The following is a 12,889-nucleotide window of genomic DNA, read 5'->3' as shown; positions in this document are numbered from 1 at the left end:
TCACTGGGGACAAACAGCTATAATCAAAGGCAGCCTGGGGTAACTCCTGAAAAAAACTGAACAACAAAATAAAAAATTAAAAAAAAACAATTTAAGAAAACAAGCACTCGTCAAAGGACAGTTACTTACAGCATGACGGTGCAGAACTCGTCGGAAAATCATTTTATAACCAGGGGGCCTTGCCATGAAACTTTGGGTTCGTCCTGCCAAGACTTTCCCGGAGCATCGTGTCTTGACCGACGGGACCCGGCTCCTCCCTACCCACAATCAGCCCAGCTGGGCACTAGATTGGTCCGGCCTCTGGACTGGTCACTGTTAAATCGACTGGCGGGACAGTGCATGTGTGTGCTGCCTCCAGCCCGGAGCTGCCAGCTGAGCTGCAGGGTCTCTCACAAATCCACCCCGTCTGGTTGTGAGCTGCCCCCGCACAGAAACCAGACCAGGCCCTGCCCCAGACACACCCCGGGGGTTCTAGGGAGCGATGTCCAGAGGCCGGGGAGACAGACAGAGCAGGGTCCCACTTAACACAACACTCGGCGCTCCTGTGATTGTTCAGCCACCGCCCCCGGCCTGTCGCCTGCTTGGAGGTTTTCTCGTAGTGCAGCAAATCCCGGGTCTTTTCCTGGCAAGACGCCCGGCCCCAGCCTCCGCCATCCAGGCCCCAGCGGGCAGGTTCTCAGAGCTGGCGGGAAAAGGCCACTAACCGTCCATGGCAGGGGGAAGCGCAGGTGTAATGAGGGTGTGGTCAATGGCAGGTGTCGTGCCAGAAACTGCTCAAGTGAGGGCAGGGAGAAGGGCAGTGGCTTCAGCAGATGTTACTGAGCATGCTCAGTGCACCCTGCGCAGCACATTCCCACGGGGAGCAGTTTCCCACACTACCCTGGCAGGTCCCGGGAGGTCCCCCAAGCCCCCAGGTCACTCCCTCCCCCCCCCCCCCCCGGCCGATTGCACCCAGGCTGGTCGCTAGCCGGGGCCACTGCTGGCCAGGCCCGGTGCCCCTGGCTGGAGTCAGGGTGCAGCCACTGCTGGGGGGGCAGAAGGGACTGGCCCAGGGAGAGGAGGGATGGGGGGATTCAGGGCTGGGCTCCCCCAGTGCACGACCCCAGCCCCACACTGCTCAGGGGAACCCCAACACCCCCCATGGCACACAGGACGCGTCTCCCTGGGGTGCAGGGCTCTGGCTCAGCATGGGGGGGGGTCCCTCCGATTCCAGGGAAGAATGGGGGCTCACAGGGGGCTGGGGTGGAAGGAGAGTCATTCAGGCTCAGGGACCCCCCCATGCCAGGCTGCCCCTTGCACCTCCCCCACACCCTGGCACTCACCCCAGGCACCTCCTGCCCCCAGCAGCCCTGTGCCCCCTGCGCTGTGGCTGAGCCTTGGCGGGGGTGGGGGGTATTGAAGAACGCAGGGAACTGACGTGAGCTGCCAGCAGAGCAGAGATGCTGCCCCCATCGCCCACTATGTGCCAGCAGGGGATGGGAGCAGCTGGGGGGCTCAGGGCAGGGGGCGGCTGGGGGGCCACCAGGACCCAGCATGTACCCAGAGCTCTGAACCAGGCCATAGACCCCACCCTGTGCCCGGGCCGAGATTTGCCCACGGCAGATGCAGGGTTAAACACCCAGGAGATCGGCGCCCTCACCCGCCCAGCACCCGCGACTGGGCACCACGGGAGTGGAGATCGCTGCTGGGCCGCAGGGCTGAGAGCAATTTGTAACCGGGGTGAGAGGGGTCAGGATGGGGCCCGCATGCCTGCGAGGCAGCCAGCTCCGCCAGGGCAGGGGGCCATCGCAGGCAGATCCCAAGGGGTCCAGCCGGCCCAGTATTCCCCCGCCCTCATCAGCCCCATCCCGCCTGCATCAGACCCACAGACCCATCCAGACCAGCAGACACCCCTGCCCCCAGCTCTGGGGGAGGGGAGTGGGGGCTGGTGGGTTAGAATGGGGGTGGGGGCTGGGAGCCAGGACTCCTGGGTTCTCTCCTCAGCTCTGGGAGGGGAGTGGGGGCTGGTGGGTTAGTGCAGGGGGGCTGGGAGCCAGGACTCCTGGGTTCTCTCCTGGTCTGGGAGGGGAGTGGGGGCTGGTGGTTAGAGCAGGAGGGGCTGGGAGCCAGGATTCCTGGGTTCTCTCCCCAGCTCTGGGAGGGGAGTGGGGGCTGGTGGGTTAGTGCAGGGGGGCTGGGAGCCAGGACTCCTGGGTTCTCTCCTGGTCTGGGAGGGGAGTGGGGGCTGGTGGGTTAGAGCAGGAGGGGCTGGGAGTCAGGTCTAGGAGGGGAGTGGGGTGCAGGGGGTTAGCTCTGGGGCAGCAGGGATGGAGCGGGCAGGGAGCCCTGGTGGGTAGCTAAGCCCCTTGGTCAGAACTCCTGCAGCCTCCTCCTTCCCCACGGGGGGGGGGGGGGGCAGCACTGGGGCAGGGGTAACTACGTATTTCCCACACTGCTTCCGGGCGTTAACTGCAGCTTTACCGTGACTCCCAGAGCCCCGCGGGCTGGGACAGCAGAGCAGAGACCTGCTGTAATGACTGAGGCTGCTCAGTGCCGGAGCCCCCCGAGCCCTGGGGTGCCAGCAGCGCCCGCAGCACCACAACCAGCCCCGGGGGTCCCAGTAACACTCAGACACGCGGCTCGGGGGAGGGGTATTTACTGGGGCTGGCGGCAAAGGGGGGAGGGCAGATCCCCCCAGCCCAGAGGCAGCTGCAGCTCCAGGGGACCGATAGCGGCTCCGGTTTGGGGCCCTGGGGTGGCCCAGTGGAGACTCCGGGCCCGTCAGCTGCGTGCTGGGGGCGGCCACTCCAGTCCAGCCAATCGGTGTCTGTGGGTTTCTGGGCCCGGCTCGGGGAGTCTCTCTCCTGGGGCCCCCGGCTCCGGGTCTCTGCTGCTCCCTGAGTTCCCCGCAGACCTGCCCCGGCCAGGACGCCCGGTGAACTCACAGCCTGTTCCCCGCTCGGCTCTGCCACCGTCCCTGGGCTTCGCTCCAGCTGCCCCGCGGCTCCCGGCTGCTGTGTCTGGGGAGGAGCCGTGCACACGGTGCCACGCATGGGGTCTCTGCTGCGGGCGACTCCTGGCAGTCAGGGGCTGGGGGTTCATAGAGTCACAGATCCCAATGCCAAAGGGATCACTGTGATCATCGGGTCTGATCCCCTGCACAGCAGGGGCCGGAGACCTGCCCCGATAATCCCAGAGCAGATCCTGGAGAAAACCAGCCAACTGTGAGTTAAACACGCCAGGGTGGAGAATCCACCAGGACCCCTGGGAAATAGCTCCCGGGGTTCATTCCCCTCACTGGTAAAACCTGGTGCCTCATCTCCAGCCCGGCTGAGCAGCACCCGGCGTCTCACAGCGGCATTGTCCGACGCTGGCCAGCGGGTCCGAACCAGCAGGGGCTGTGGGTGGGGGGTCACCAGGTGCCCGGCCCATCACACAGGCGGGGTCCGACACGGGCCAGTGGGGTCCTGGCCGGCAGGGGCTGTGGGTGGGGGGTCACCAGGCGCCCGGCCCGTCACACCGGCAGGGTCTGACGCTGGCCAGCGGGTCCTGGCTGGCAGGGACTGTGGGTGGGGGGGGTCACCGGGCACCTGGCCCATCACACCAGCGGGGTCCTGGCTGGCCAGCGGGTCCGGGCCGGCAGGGGCTGTGGGTGGGGGGTCACCAGGCGCCCGGCCCATCACACAGGCGGGGTCTGACGCTGGCCAGTGGGGTCCGGGCCGGCAGGGGCTGTGGGTGGTGGGTCACCAGGCGCCCAGCCCATCACACAGGCGGGGTCTGACGCTGGCTGGCAGGGTCCAGGCCAGGCGTTGGATCCTCTCCTGGGGAGGCAGAGGAAGGTTTATTCCGTGTTCCCGATTTCACGGTGTGACCCCCCCTTCTCCTCCCCCCACCCTTGGGGTTTCCCAGGTCCCAGAGCCCCAGACCGACTCTCTGGGGGCCCTGCCCAATGGACGGCAGCTCTGGCTAACCCCGAGCCCAGCCCCAGGCCTGGCATCGGGGGGGCACAGAGCGACGCCCCCCCCCCCCCCCCGCTGGGCACTATGGAGGCGGCTGCCTGGGGTGGGTGACCTGGATCAGCAGCCCGGGGGCAGGGCCCAGCCAGCGAACCCCCCCACCCTGGTACCCACAATGCACTGGGGCGGGCAGTCCTGAGGTGGGAGGATCTGGCCCTGTGTCCCCGGGGTCACTCACCGGCAGTCGGGGCGAAGCTGCTTCTGCCAGAGTCTGAAATGATGCAGAGAGCGTGAGCATGTCACTACCAGGCACTGGGGGGGGGGGGACTGAACTGGTTGGGGGGCCCCCCATCCCTCCAGCAATCCCTGCCCTACCTGAACCCCCTTCCTAGTGACCCCATCTGCACCCCCCAGCCAGCTAAGGATACCCCCACCCCAGTGATCCTGACCCCACCTACCCCAGCCCAGCTCATCACCCGTCCCTGCCAAGGCAGGAACCCGCCCCACCCCACCCCACTGCCCCGTGCCATGGGGCTACCTACCCCACCCCACCCCACGGCCCCGCGCCCCGGCACCGCCCCACCCTCCCAGAGGAGACTGTTGCCCTCTCCGTGCCCCTCCCCAGCCCCTGCCCCCAGCCCCGCCTGACGGGGATCCCCCCCCCAGTCGCTCCTTTACCCGAGCGCTTTCTCCTCCACACCACGACTCCAGCCAGCACGGCACCGGCCCCAGCCAGCGCAGCGAGGCCGAGGGCAGCCAGGATCCCGGGGGCCGGGCCCCCCATCTCCCCGGGCGCTGCGGGGATGAGGAGAGAGGGTCACTGGGGTGAATGGGGGATTTACCGGGCGTCTGACTCAGGGCCCTCCCCGTTCGGTGTCGCTGCCCATGGGGGCCGGGTTACCCCCTGCCCCGGCCAGGGTCCGGGTCACGTTGGGACCAGCCGGCTTGGCCTGGGATCCCCTCCCGGGGCTGGCACCGCCAGAGCCAGGACGGGCCATTAGCCCCGGACAGCCCCGGCTTGTCCCTAAAGCAGGGAACCTCCCGGCAGAGTCCGATTTCAGCCGGCCCCCCGCACACAGCGACCACAGGAGCCGGGGGCTGAACTCACAGGCCCCGTCGGGGCGAGCTGGGCCGTGGGGCTGCCCCAGGGGGCTTGGGGGTCAGCCCAGCATCGGGGTCACTGGGGACAGGCCAGGGAGAGCCCAGCTGGGAACCCAGGACAGTTCCTGAGGGCTGGATTGGACCCAGTCCCTGCTGCTCCTGTCGTGTGTGTTACAGGGACCCCGGGAGAGCCCCTCGGCCGTGGGACGGGTTCCTGCTCGCGCCGCTGAAGGGCGCTGATGGGAACCGCTCAGACCATTTCATCCTACAGCGTCACCTCTGTGAAACGGGGCCGGGCAACGGGTCGGTTTTAACCAACATCCCCTTTGGGAAAAGCTGTGAAATGGTCAGAACGTCCTGTGTCAGCGTGTTCGGCGTGAAATCCCTTCTCAGCGCAAAGCGACTTTTCAGTGAGAAAAGTCAGTTAATTTACAGGAAATAAAGGTCAAACTGAAACCAAACATTTCCCATGTCTCAAGTCAGTGTTTTCATTGACGCGAAGAGAAACAGCCTTCGGCTTTTCAGTTTGTGGAAGTTTGAGATTCCAGCTTTTCACCCTGCTCCGGGATGGGAGGGTGTTTGGAAATCTCAGAGCTTTTCCCAGGCTGGGAGAACGGTTTCCGCTCGGCTCTCGTCCGACCCCAGAGAGGAGCGGCCGTGGGGACAGAGGAGAGATTGAGACAAACCCTTTCTATGCCACGTGTGGAATACGAGAGATTTTCCCTCAAAGCACCAGGAACCTTAAACATGCCTCATCAAACAGCGACGCAGAAAACCGGCCCCTGATCGATGGAGATGGACAGAGCTGGCCCCGCGCTGCAGAGCCCTGCCCCAGCTCAGGAATGGACACGGGGATCGGGCCCCAAACACAGCATGTGACCCCGTCCTGGGCGGAGAAGGGGGGTCGTACGTGCCCCTGACAGACACCGCGGGGCTCCGGCTTCTCCTCACACCTGGCAGCTCCCGGCCGGTGGGTCCAGGCAGCAAAGTGTCCATGGGGTGAAGGGGCCGAGCCCGGACTGGTAACGGTATCGAAGCCAATGGGAGCTGGGCCCGTAAACCCTACAGCACCGAGCCCCGGAGCCCCAGCTGTGCCGGCCGTGGGCAGCGGGACCCAGCCAGCACCCAGCAGAGCCTCCTGCAGCTTCCCTCCTGCCTGGCTCACCACGTAACGCCAAGCTCCAGTGTCGACCAGGCCAGAGGCAAAATCCTCCCCCGGGGGTAACGTGGGACAGGTACCCACCAAGCCCTGCCAGTGGGGGCTGAGCTCGGAGAGCTCGGGGTGAAAGGCTCCTGTTCATTGGGAACGAGCCGTCCCAGCCCCCGCAGCCCGAGGCGCCGAGCCGAGGAGCGCTGGACCCTGCTTGCTGCAGGCTGGTCGCGCGGCACAGACCGGTGTGGTCTGGGGCAGGCCCCTTTCGGGTGGGGGGGACGTGTCTTATTCCCTTAGCTGGGAGCAAACCCGGCTGGTGTCCGAGTCCCCGAGAGGCCCAGCTGTCAGACGCCTACAATGGGGCTATGGGGGTGGGCACAGTGTGGGGGCCGTGGGGTCACCTGGCTCCTGCTGCCACGTCCGTGGGCATCAATCCGGTCCCCGCCCCGGGCAGGAGATGCAGCCGGACGTGCTCAGCAATGGCTCACGCTGGAGACCCGCTCAGGGACGGTGCCAGCGGGGGTCCCATCCCTCCCCCTGCCCCGAGAGAGCCATTACCCGGAGTCGCCAGCGCCTCCTGCAGGCCGCGGTGCTGCACGCGGCAGGAGTAGCTGTGCCCAGCCCCGCCCTGCTGCGGGATCCCCACGGATCTCTGGAGCTCCGACGTGTGGCCGATGGGGGGCGCCGGGGTCTCCTTCCCGTCCCGCACCCAGGAGACATGGACGGGCCACGGGTCAAAGCCCCTGGCGCGGCAGGAGAGGGTGGCGGAGCCGTCGGGGGCGTCTCTGCGGGAAACCGAGACCTCGGGCAGGGCTGTGGGGGAGAGAAAAGGAGACACCCAACGTTTGTTCTGCTCTGAACGTTAAGTTCTCGCCGTTGGGTCTGGATCGAGGGGGAAGCGCAGCCTCCAGCCCCCCGTTTCAGTGGTTACAGGACAGGAACGTATTTACGCTGATGTCCTGGCAGCCTCCTCGTTGAGCCGACCAGCCTGCAAAGGGGGGAACGGACACAGCTCCGCTCCCAGACCCCGAGCGAGATTCAGCCCTGCAGCCCCGGGCTGCCCCACACCCCTGGGGCCCTTGCGGCCTCGCTGCTCCCAGAACCGGCGCTCGGGCCGTGACCGCCCCAGGGTTGTAGCACCATGAGCTGCGCTGTCAGCCCTGTGGAGCGGAAGCAGAGAAAGGGAACCTCACAGCGGCTCACACCGCCCCAGGCGCTGCCCGGACAGGAGCGTTACTGCGAGTTACACGTGGTACAAGCATCGACTCCATCAGCGCGTCGGTCAGGGATCTTCACCGTGTCACTGCCCCAGGGGGCTGATCGCCCGAGGAGAAGAGGCACCTTCAGCCTGGCCTGGCTCTGAGACGCCCCGCGGGAGCGATGGGCTTCCCGGCCGGCTTAGCCCTCGGCTATCCCCCAAAGGGGGGCGGCGGTGGGAGCCCTCTCAGGACATCCACGCTAGGGCCTCCCGGGGCTGCTTTTCGAAGGGCACAACTCACACGGTGCACGGTGCTGCCGGGTGCAGACCGGGACACACAGAGAGTGCTGCCGAGCGCCCGCTCCTGGGGGGCACTGCCCCACAGGGGACATCCCTGCCCCCCCGGGTTCCACCATTCGCCCCCCTTACCCATGGTGGGTGCCGGCTCCCCCAGGCTGCTGTGCGCCACCCGGCAGGCATAGGTGTGGCCCCACCGCGGGGGGATCTCCAGGGACTGCCGGATCTGGTAGGTGCCGTCGGCATGGGGCAGGATCCCGCTGGTGTTCATGGGCGGCAGGATCTCCGCCCCGTCCCACACCCAGGAGACGCGGATGGGACGTGGGTAAAAGCCCCTGGCGTGGCAGGAGAGGGTGGCGGAGCCGTGGGGGGCGTCTCTGTAGGTCACCGAGATGCCTGGGGGGACTGGAGGGGAGGGGAACACGTCAGCGGGGTGCAGTCAGCCCTGAGCCAGTGCGGGGTGGTTGCCAAAGCCCTGAGGACTAATGGTCACAGAACGAGAGAGGGGAGCTCTGAGACCCGCTACCAGCCGAAGGCTCCCTCTGGACCTTGCCACCAGCTGCTCAGACTCACCCTGCCGTCCCAGAGCCTCCCTCCCGCCCCGCAGCAGGCTCCTCAGGGTGTCCACGCACTCCTCCTGCAGGAACTCCCTTGCAAACAGGGTCCAGGTGTGGCCAGCATCCCAGAAATGTGTCTCGTTGGAGGCTTCCGGTGCCAGCGGCACCCACGCGGATTGGTTTCTCTCCAGGATGAGGAAATCCTGCCCGTCGAAAGCAAAGTGAAACTGCCCTCGCACGGGGGTGTCCCCATCCAGCACACAGTTCACGTGCAGCTGCAGGGTGTGGATCCCTGGGGGAAAGACAGGGAGGAAAAACGGTGCAGGATATTGTCTGCCCGTCCCAATCACTGCAGTGCCTGAGCTCCTCTCCAGCCCTAACGCACGTATCCCATCACCTTTTGCCACAGGGCTGGGCCATTGTCTCTGGGGCACAGATGGGGAAACTGAGGCCCAGAGCTCCAGAGTGACTGGGCCCAGCTCACACGGGGCGTTGGGCGCACCCCGGCATTCCTGCAGAGAGCCCATCGCTCCTGATCTAACTCCAGAACGGGGCATCCGGCCTGCACGGAGAACCCCCCGTGACCCTGGCTTAGCTGACCCCAGTGGGAGTTACTCCCGGTTAAAATTAGCCCCTTTGAGTTTGTCTAGCTGCAGCCGCCAGCCCTTGGCTCTTGCACAGCAACGTCTGGGTTTAATGTGCCATCTGCGCTCAGAAATCCCCACCCACGGGGTACTTACTGAGCGGGATAAGTCACCGCACGGACTCCCCCGCTCCCCGGTTCCCAGCCAGCCTCTGGCCACCGAGACCTGACTCTAGGGAGCAAGAACTCGGCCATGCTCCTGCAGCTGCCCTGATTGGCTGCTCTTCCCCCGGAGGTGGGGCAGTGGGGAAGGGCAGCCAATCAGGGCTGGAAATCTCACGCAGGTTCCCGCGCCCTGGGGCTGCTGGTGGTGAGGTTGCGGATGCTGGGAGCTCGCCGTGGGGGTTGGGAGCTCGGCACGGGGCCAGCACTCACCGCCGGTCTGGTTGTGCTGCGCCATCCACCGGTGGGTCACCACTCGGGAGATGGCCTCGTACAGCCTGAACTCCTGGGTCTTCTTCCTTAAATAGCTCGCGCCAACGGCCTGCACTGCCCACGCCCGGAGGGGTTTCACCTCGCGGCTGGCGCTGCTGTAGGAGGCGAGCTCCAGCCCGTCCAGCTTGGCCAGCATGAAGAACCCGTGAGTCCCGCCCAGCTCGTTCAGCCCGGTGATCAGGATGTCCAGGCTGTGGGGCTCTGGGCCAGCGGGAAAGACAAGATAAACACCCTCTTATCCCTGTACTCCGGGGAGGAGGGTTTGTCCCCGTGGATCGGGCTGAGCCCTCACCCCCCAGTCACACCCCTATTCTTAACCCCCCTCTGCTACCCCTAGCGATAGCCCTTGCAGAGAGTCAGTGGAAAAGGGGATGCAGCAGCCATGGGGGTCAGAGCAGGGGGGCAGGGCTGTCCCCAAGCCTCTCCCACAATGCCAGAGAAACCAGAGGCTTCTGCTAAAATGTTCAGTGGTGACATACTGAGCAAGGTCAACGTGTACCATCACCATCATTAGGGTCCAGAGTTAACATGCCCATTGAGATTAATGGGGCAGCTCAGCCCTTGCAGGGTTGTCATCTCAGGCTGGCTGTAGCCAGTGAGAAACCTCCTGTCAGGGCCACAGCTGGGAGGTTTTCATGGCCAGCGGAAGGGACAGGAGTTGTATTGTAGTTTGAAATGGGAGCGGAGATTGTGCAGAACCTGGGGAGCTGCCAGGGAAGGGCTGTCACTGCCAGTGCCCCATGGGCCCACTCAGTCTGGACCCCCAGGGCAGGGGAACATTGGAGTCAGAGGAGCCGAGCCCCCAGGAGAGAGAAAGCCCCTGGGCTGAGGGGGATTTGGGCGACCACAGGTGCCCTACGGCACGTGGGGGGTCGAAGACGCCCTCTGCGGAGTGGCACAAACCCACCTCCGGTGGGCCAGAGAACACAGCCGGGGCGGCCAACAGGGGCTGAAGTGGATGAGGGACAGTTTGGTGGTTAGGAGGCCAGGCTGGTGCCAATGCCCTTAACTCTGCCCCCTCTGTGGATGCCGGGTGCTACAGGCTCCAATTGCGGGGGCACCGGGTGATTTTCTCTAAGTGCGAAAGGTGTTGGGGGGGGCAGCAGGAGTTCCTGTCTGAAGATGGAAGGATTAACCCTTGTCCCGACTCTGTGACACGAGCGGCGTTATCCTGCGGTTCACAGCTCGGCCACCTCTTCCCAGGGTGTCGCGAGGCCAACACACGGCACCTCCCTGACCCCAGGGCCACCCCCAAACCACACATCGGGGTCCTTCTCCGAGCGTCTCTGGAGCTAGGGCTTGTCACAGTCCCTCCATCCCCAGGTCCATCCTCCCTCTGCCAGTCCTGGGCCCCCATGCCAGGGCCCCGTCTTGCCTGCCCGGCTCCACAGCGTCTCACGGCTGCGCCCCCAGCACAACCCGCACCCCAGGGCTGCCCCGAACGGCCCCTGCAGCCCGTCATCCCCAGCCCCCTTCGCCCGCCAGCCCCGCCCCTGCCGAGCGCCCCAGACCCACCCCCTGCCCTGGATGCAGCCTGCCCCGGCTCCGCTGGACGCCCCCTTAGCTAGGGGCTGCCGGAGGCTGGGGGATCCCATCCAGTCCTGTCCCCCCGGCTCCCCCCACCCCAGCCACACGCCTCCCGGCTTCTCCCTACCCCAGCCAGTCCAGCTCCCCCCAGCTCACACACACACCAGCCATTCACCCCCAGGCTCCCCCCCCACCCCAGCCACGCGCCCCACCCATGCACCCTCGGACTCCCCCCACCCCAGCCAGTCCAGCTCCCCCCACCCCAGCCGCGCACCTCCCAGCTCTCCCCACCCCAGCTAGACACCCCCCAGGCCCAGCTCCCCCCACCCCAGCCATGCACCCCCGGGCTCCCCCCACCCCAGCCAGTCCAACTCCCCCCAGCTCTCCCCACCCCAGCTAGACACCCCCCAGGCCCGGCTTCCCCCACGCACCCACCCACCCCCAGCTCGCCAGCCCCGCTCCGGCTCTCGGCTGCTCCCTGCAGAGCCCGGACCCCCCGGGCCCGTTCCCCCGCCATGGGCCAGCACCCGGGCCGCGCCCCGCGGGTAGAGACCCCAGCGTCCCGGGCCAGCCGCGCTGCTCCCTCCCAGCGCCGCTTCCCCAGCTCCGAGCCCCGGCCAGGCCCGGCTGGGTGTTTCTCTCCCGGTTTCCAGCGGATCGTCCCGGGTCTGCTCGTCCCACAGCGCCCTTCGCTCCAGCGTCCTCCCCACCCCCTGCCTCACTCCTGCCCCCCCGCTGCCTCCAGCCCCACTTACCCCCCGCCTCACTCCTGCCCCCCCCCCGCTTCCTCCAGCCCCACTTACCCCCCGCCTCACTCCTGCCCCCCCCCCGCTTCCCCCAGCCCCACTCACCCCCCGCTGCTGCCGCCAGCGCCCCCCAGCAGAGCCCCAGGGCGAGGGGCAGCGCCATGGCTCCGGGCCGGGTCTCCCCACGCCGGCGGGGCAGAGCACAAGCCCAGCGGGGCGTCCACCCCGCCCCGGTCACAGGTGGGGCCGGCCGCGGCCAATGGAGCCGCCGGGCGGGATCTCTGGGCGGAGCCGCGGACCTGGGGGGTGGCCGGCGGAACCGCCTGCTGCAGGGCTGCGCGGGGCGACCCGGCGCCGGGAGGGGGGGGGGTGATGATCCTCCCGCCCCCCAACAGCCAACTCGGGGGCGCACGGCCCCCACCTCCCCAGGGGCTCCCGGCATCCCCACTCCCCCTCAGTTCTCATTCGCCTGGGCCAGGGCCCCCCCATTCCCCTCCCAGGTCCCCCCTTCCCCTCCACCAGGGGTTCTGTGTCCCCCATTCTCCTACCCACCAGGAGTTCTGCCTGCCCCATTCCCCCAGATCATGGTCCCCCCATTATTCCCCACCAGGGATTCTGAGTCCCCCATTACCCCCCATCAGGGGTTGTGTGTGCCCCATTCCCCCTATATGAGGATCCCATTTCCCCCCAACACCAGGGGTTCTGTGTGCCCCATTCCCCCCAGGCAGGGTCCCCCAATTCACCTTCCCACACAGGTAGATGGGCCCATGGGTTCAATCCGGGGCAGCAGGGATGGGGTGGGATACCAGGGTAGATGGGCCCATGGGTTCGATCCAGGGCAGTGGGAGGGGGCGGGATACCGGGGTAGATGGGCCCGTGGGTTCGATCCAGGGCAGTGGGGACAGGGCAGGATACCAGGGTAGATGGGCCCGTGGGATACATTCCCATACACTGAAGCTCACGCTCCTAGCAGCAGCAGCAGCAGCCCTGCCCCCCACCGCCCCCAGCTTCCTGCCTCGCTGAGGGGTCCAACACCTGCTTGTCTCCTGATCGCAATCAGGCCTCCAGCCAATCCATGGCCTCCATCCCCCTCGGGTGCCAGAGCCCCTGGTCTCTGATTGGCTGGGCTCCCTGTGTGGGGCAGAGGCTGCTGTTGGAACAGAGGGGCTGAGAAAACCACCAGGGCTCCCCCCGCGCCAGCCACACAGGCACCCACAGGGCCTCTGCCCTGCACCTGGGCGGGGGCTCCGAGCAGGGCCCGGGGTCACGGAGCCGCCTCTGAGCTGTCTGCCCCCAG

General features: G+C 66.8%; 2 protein-coding genes across 2 annotated transcripts in view; one reads left to right on the top strand and one right to left on the bottom strand.

Moving 5' to 3' along the window:
- Positions 1-12,889, top strand: part of LOC123345793 (endothelial zinc finger protein induced by tumor necrosis factor alpha-like) — a 1,203,704-nt gene that overhangs the window by 320,868 nt on the left and 869,947 nt on the right. The gene's annotated exons all lie outside the window — the stretch shown is intronic.
- Positions 2,236-11,822, bottom strand: LOC123346405 (major histocompatibility complex class I-related gene protein-like). Its single transcript, XM_044983788.1, has 8 exons — positions 11,698-11,822; positions 9,260-9,520; positions 8,258-8,533; positions 7,817-8,089; positions 6,748-7,002; positions 4,614-4,730; positions 4,174-4,206; positions 2,236-3,800 (listed from the first exon to the last, which is right to left on the bottom strand). The coding sequence occupies exons 1-8, from the start codon at positions 11,753-11,755 to the stop codon at positions 3,742-3,744; spliced, it is 1,332 nt and encodes a 443-aa protein (XP_044839723.1). The 5' UTR covers positions 11,756-11,822; the 3' UTR covers positions 2,236-3,741.

This window comes from Mauremys mutica, chromosome 12 (genome assembly GCF_020497125.1).
Source record: "Mauremys mutica isolate MM-2020 ecotype Southern chromosome 12, ASM2049712v1, whole genome shotgun sequence".
NCBI lineage: Eukaryota > Metazoa > Chordata > Testudines > Geoemydidae > Mauremys > Mauremys mutica.
The sequence above is the reverse complement of the archived record's forward strand: the minus strand, read 5'-3'. Positions and strand labels throughout refer to the sequence as shown.